The following is a 6,010-nucleotide window of genomic DNA, read 5'->3' as shown; positions in this document are numbered from 1 at the left end:
AGTAGATTTTTCTAACGTACCTCTTAAATCTAAAATTCAGTCTTGAAAAAAAATACAATGAACTTGGAAAATTTTTGTGATAGGCTAGCTTATGGCCCCAATGATCCCTGCTTGCCAGTATTCATGACCTTGTGTGTTCTCCCCTTAAGCAAGAGCTGAATCTTATCACTTATTACTTCTGATATTAGATTACAGAAAGACTGACTTCCATCTTGTTCTGACTCTTCACCTCTCTCCCTCTTTTTTCTTCCTCCCCTCTTTCTTGAAGGAAGCTAGCCACTTGCTATGAGATACCCCATGGAAAATCACAGAAGTAAAAAAAATAAAACTCCCAATCACCAGCCAGCCAGAAGTCTTCAGTAGAGCAACCCAGGAGGACTGAACTGAGCTCTGCTGACAACACCTGACTGGACTTGGAAATACATCCTCTCCCATTGGAGAATTGATGAAACTGTAGCACTGCTAGCACTTTTATCACAGCTTTGCTGGAAATCTTTGGGCAGAAGACCCAGTCAAGCTTCAAACAGATTGCTGATGGGAAGAGCTCTGAGGTAATGTTTCCTGTTCTATCTTGAGAGAATTGTTACACAGCAGTAGATAACTAATGTGGTTTCCGAAGAAAGATCACTTATATTTTGGAAGGGCCAAGAATGGAAGGGGAATGAGGAAATGCCATCCTGAGCAGAAGGTATGTTCAATTCAACAGGTACTTCAAATACCTCCATATGTTCAAGTAAAGTGGTAAAGGAACACAAAAGAGTATCCCCACTGGGAACTAAATTATAGGCTTTATGCAAAGTAATTTAAATGTTATAGGATAATTTACCAAATCTACTTCCTCTTTTCCCCTTTTCACTGAGATAAACATACTTCCCAGCCTCTCCTGCAGTGATCTATTGCTATGTGACTGGACTCAAATTTATTAATGTAAGGTCAATGAAACACTTACAGGATTGGCCCACTAACATTTCCACATCCTTCCTACTTTCTTCTTGATGCAGATGAAAAGAATGAACTTAGAAGGACTAATTATGTACTATACAGTGGTTAACTGAACATAAAAAATAAAGAAAAAAAAATAAGAGAACTTTGTTCTTTTGGCAGAGACAATCAAATACTAATACTAATACTACTACTAATAAAGTTAGTGTTGAAGATTATGAGAAACAAAATGTCAAGAGCTTGGGGATTTGTCATGTCACTCAAAAGAGAGCCATCTGCCTATCCGCAGTCTATTTTTTACTTCAAATAAGACATACAATTTTTGACTATAGCCATTTAGCCACTGAGATATTGAAGATTATCTATTAATGAAACTAACATTATCCTAATAAAGCAGAGAACAACACAAGGCTTTATTTGTTCATTTATTTATTTATTTAAGAAGTGAACATTATTAATAGAATGTTGTATTAAATAACAAATTTCCATCGAAATGTGATAATATTCTTAAATTTAATATTCCAAATATTTGGTCTGTTTCTTCTAAATATCAATTAATTTTTTATCACAATGTGAACATTTTATGACTCTTTCACTCTTGGTGGAATGCAAGTTGGTGCAGCCACTTTGAAAAACCGTGTGGGGATTCCTTAAGAAATTAAAAATAGAGCTACACTATGACCCTGCAATTGCACTACTGGGTATTTACACCAAAGATACAGATGTAGTGAAAAGAAGGGCCATCTGTACCCCAAGGTTGATAGCAGCAATGGCCACAGTCGCCAAACTATGGTAAGAGTCAAGAAGCCCTTCAACAGACAAATGGATAAAGGAGATACGGTCCATATACCCTATGGAGTATGATGCCTCCATCAGAAAGGATGAATACCCAACCTTTGTATCAACATGGATGGGACTGGAGGAGATTATGCTGAGTGAAGTGAGCAAGCAGAAAGTGTCAATTATCATATGGTTTCACTTACTTGTGGAACACAAGGAATAACATTGGAGAATTTTGGGAGAAGGAGAGGAGAAGGGTGTTGGGGTAAATCAGACAGGGGGGATGAACCCTGAGAGACTGTGAACTCTGAGAGACAATCTGAGGGTTTTGGAGGGGAGAGGGATGGGGGGTTGGGTGAGCCTGGTGGTGGGTATTAAGGGGGGCATGTATTTCATGCACCACTGGGTGTGATACATAAATAATGAATCTTGGAACATTGAAAAAATAAAGTTAAACAAAAAGTAAACCTTTCAATAAAAGGACTTAGAAAAGTCATAAAATGTCCACACAAGGCTTTATTTAATGATAATTCTAATATTAATATATTTAATACGGATCTGAAGGTGAACTATAATTGGAAAAAATGCTGAGAAGTGACTTTTAACCATTTCTCTTCAACGTTTAATAATAATATGAACCTAGACAAGCCACATTATTCTTCTGAGCTAGCCAATCTCTGAGACACTTTTCCTTTCTAAATGCCTAGAGAGTTAATGCCTCAGTTTGAGAGTTAGTTTTTGCCTTTGTTTCTTAAAGTCTACATGAGGTTAGACTTTCTTCCTGCATCTCCTCTAGATTTTAAAATTGAGGAATATTTTCCATCTCCATTGTACAGTGTATTCTCTATATTTTCCACTAATTTTGTGCAAAATATGAATTTCTTTTTCTTTTTTTACCATGAACTTTTGTTTCAATTATGTTCAGTTAGTTAGCTTTAGTTTTCGATGTAGTGTTCAATGATTCATTGGTTGTGTATAACACCAAGTGCTCATCAAACAGCTGTCCTCCTTAATAGCCATCACCTGGGTACCCCATCTCCACACCCCACTCCCCTCTGAAACCCTCAGTTTGTTTCCCAGAGTCTAGAGTCTCTCATGATTTGTATTCCTTTCTGATTTCTTCCCTTCAGTTTTCCCTCCATTCCCCTATGGTCCTCCATGTTATTGTTTATGTTCCACCTATGAGTGAAACCATATAATTGTCATTCTCTGCTTGTCTTACTTCAGTTAGCATAATACCCTCCAGTTCCATCCATGTTGATGCAAATTGTATGTATTCATCCTTTCTGATGGCTGAGTGATATTCCATTGTGTATATATACCACATCTTTATCTGTCTACCTTTCAAAGACCACTTTGGCTCCTTCCACAGTTTGACAATTGAGGACATTGCTGTTACAAACATTGGGATGCATGTGCCCCTTCTTTTTATGACATCTGTATCTTTGAGGTTTACACCTAGTAGTGCAATTGTTGAGTGCCAAGATAGTTCTATGTTTAACATCTTCAGGAACCTTCATATTGTTTTCCAGAGTTGTTGTTCCAGCTTGAATTCCCACCAACAGTGTAGGAGGGTTCTCCTTTCTCCACATCCCTACCAGGATTTGTTGTTTCCTACCTTGTTAAATTTTGCCATTCTAACTGGTGTAAGGTGGAATCTCATTGTGGTTTTGATTTGCATTTTCCTGATGACTAATGACAATGAACATTTTTTGCACGTATCTGTTAGCCATTTGTATGTCTTCTTTGGAGACATCTCTGTTCCTGTCTTCTGCCAATTTCTTGACTGCATTATTTGTGTTTTGGGTGCTGAGTTTGAGAAGTTCTTCATAGATCTTGCATACCAGCCCTTTATCTGAAATGTCATTTGCAACTATCTTCTCTGATTCCATGGTTGACTCTTACTTTTGTTGACTATTTCCTTTGTTGTGCAGAAGTTTTTATCTTGATGAGGTCCCAAAAGTTCATTTTTGCTTTTCTTTCCCTTGCCTGTAGAGATGTGTCTTGCAAGCAGTTGCTGTGGCCAATGTTAAAGAGGTTACTGTCCATGTTCTTCTCTAGCATTTTGATGGATTCCTGTCTTGCTTTGAGGTTTTCCATCCATTTTGAGTTTATCTTTGTGTATGGTATAAGAGAATGATCGAATTTCATTCTTCTGCATGTGGTTTTCCAGTTTTCCCAGAACCACTTATTGAAAAGACTGTCTTTTTCCCCCCATTGCATATTCTTTCCTTATTTGCCATAGATGAACATATTTTTCCATTATAAAACCTTTCTTACTTTTTCATATGTACCTGTCCACGGTCATGTTTTTTTATAAGGCTAAAGGTCGTTAGCATCAGAGATTATATTTTATTCATCTTTGTCTTGGTAAGACTTAGCACCACGTATAGGACATAGTGGAATGGAAAAATGTATGGTTGAGTGAGTATGGAACATATAACATATACTTAAGCAAAGTTCATGTAGGGCAGTGAGAGAGCCTATGGGGGGAGAGGGGAAAAGAGTCTCCTAGCAATGACATAAAAAAGAGGGTGGAGTTGTATTATCTCTGAGATAACATTAATAGATGCAACCTAGACATTAACTGTCCCAATTTGTTCTGTGAGTAAAGAGGATAGGTAGGAACGTGAGATACCCTACTCAGCCATGAAATTGGCTAAAATGTTGTCATTTGCAGAAATACCACAGCCTGCTGCTGCTGATAATGTTAATAAATGAAAGAAATGAAAGAGCTTGGAGAACAGAATCTAACATATTTTTGTGATTTCTCTAAATCTGGCTTGTTCTCAGGGTTGATTACTCCTAACAAGACAGAAACATGGATAAAAGAAATGAGTCTTCAAATATGGACTTAATCCTCTTGGGCCTCTTCCCTGGTATAAAACATATCAACATCCTTGTCTCTGCAATTCTTCTGATCTACACTGTGGCTGTAACCACAAATTCCATCCTTATATTCCTGATTTGGGTGGATTCTCACCTCCACACACCCATGTGCTTTCTCCTCAGCCAACTGGCCCTTATGGACCTGACATTAATCTCTAGCACTGTACCAAAGATGGCAACTGACTTCTTCTCAGGGAAGAGAAGTATATCACAGGTGGCCTGTGGAACTCAGATCTTTTTCTTCCTGACTCTAGGAATTGCTGAGTGTATCCTCATCACCCTCATGGCTTTTGACCATTATGTGGCCATTTGCAACCCTTTGAGATACACCCTGATCATGAGTCAGAAAGTATGTCTGCAGATGACTTTCATTTCCTGGCCTGGAGGTGCACTTATATCACTCATGCACACAGCGTATGCTATGCATTTCCCCATCTGTGGTTCTAGAGAGATTTCCCATTTCCTCTGTGAGGTCATGGCCATCCTAAAATTGGCCTGTGAGGACATCTCTGCTTATGAGAAGGCTATAGTGATGACAAGTATTGTGGTGCTCCTCATTCCTTTGTCCTTTATTCTGACCTCTTATGCTCTCATCTTCCTTGCTGTCTTCCGCATGAACTCTGGAGGGCAGGAATAAAGCTTTGGCCACCTGTTCCTCCCACTTGACTGTGGTGAGCCTATACTTCAGTCCAGCCATGCTGGTCTACATGAGGCCTACTTCTTATCACAGTCCAAAACTGGACCAGGTTCTCTTTATGCTTGGTGCCATCCTCACCCCCATGATGAACCCCCTCATATATAGTTTGAGGAACAAGGAGGTGGTGGGAGCTCTGAAAAACGTGTTGGGATGCTGCCTAACCTCAAATTACACCACAAATGTAAGATGAATGCCAATTACTACCTACCTCTCTTTCAGTCAAAATCAGCCCTACTTAGATATTCAGGTCTCAGTTTTGGTATTTACATGCTTAAAATTGCAATGGGACTACTGTCTTTATGGATTCAGTCCATATACACAAAACATGGTGAAACATGCTTATCTTCTTCATTTTTTCCTTGAAAGTGTTAGACTTCACTCTCATATTGTGAACCTTCAAGAGTTAGGCACCCAGGTTTGGTAATGATTGATCATGATAGTGGTGACGATAGTGGTAGTAAATATGTTGATGGTGTAGTTGGATTGCTGGTACTTAAGGTGGTGAAAGTAGTGATCATAATGATGAAGAAGTTTCACCAAGAAGAAGAAGAAGAAGAAGAAGAAGAAGAAGAAGAAGGAGGAGGAGGAGGAGGAGGAGGAGGAGGAGGAGGAGGAGAACCGAATTAATTATATATCTTTTTCAACTACAAAGGGAAAATATATCAATTTCAGTCCTCGAAAGAGGCCAATCACCACAGAAAG

At 38.7% G+C, this 6,010-nt stretch overlaps 1 protein-coding gene across 1 annotated transcript; it reads left to right on the top strand.

Annotated features, from left to right (window-relative positions):
• The first annotated feature begins 4,543 nt into the window (after nt 1-4,543).
• Nucleotides 4,544-5,498, top strand: LOC125101268 (olfactory receptor 2T11-like). Its single transcript, XM_047731840.1, is given in 2 exon segments — nt 4,544-5,229; nt 5,231-5,498. Coding segments are annotated over 2 exon segments (954 nt in total).
• Nucleotides 5,499-6,010: the final 512 nt, after the last annotated feature.

Source organism: Lutra lutra, chromosome 5 (assembly GCF_902655055.1).
Source record: "Lutra lutra chromosome 5, mLutLut1.2, whole genome shotgun sequence".
Lineage (NCBI taxonomy): Eukaryota > Metazoa > Chordata > Mammalia > Carnivora > Mustelidae > Lutra > Lutra lutra.
Note: the sequence above shows the minus strand (reverse complement) of the source record. Positions and strands in the feature narration are given on the sequence as shown.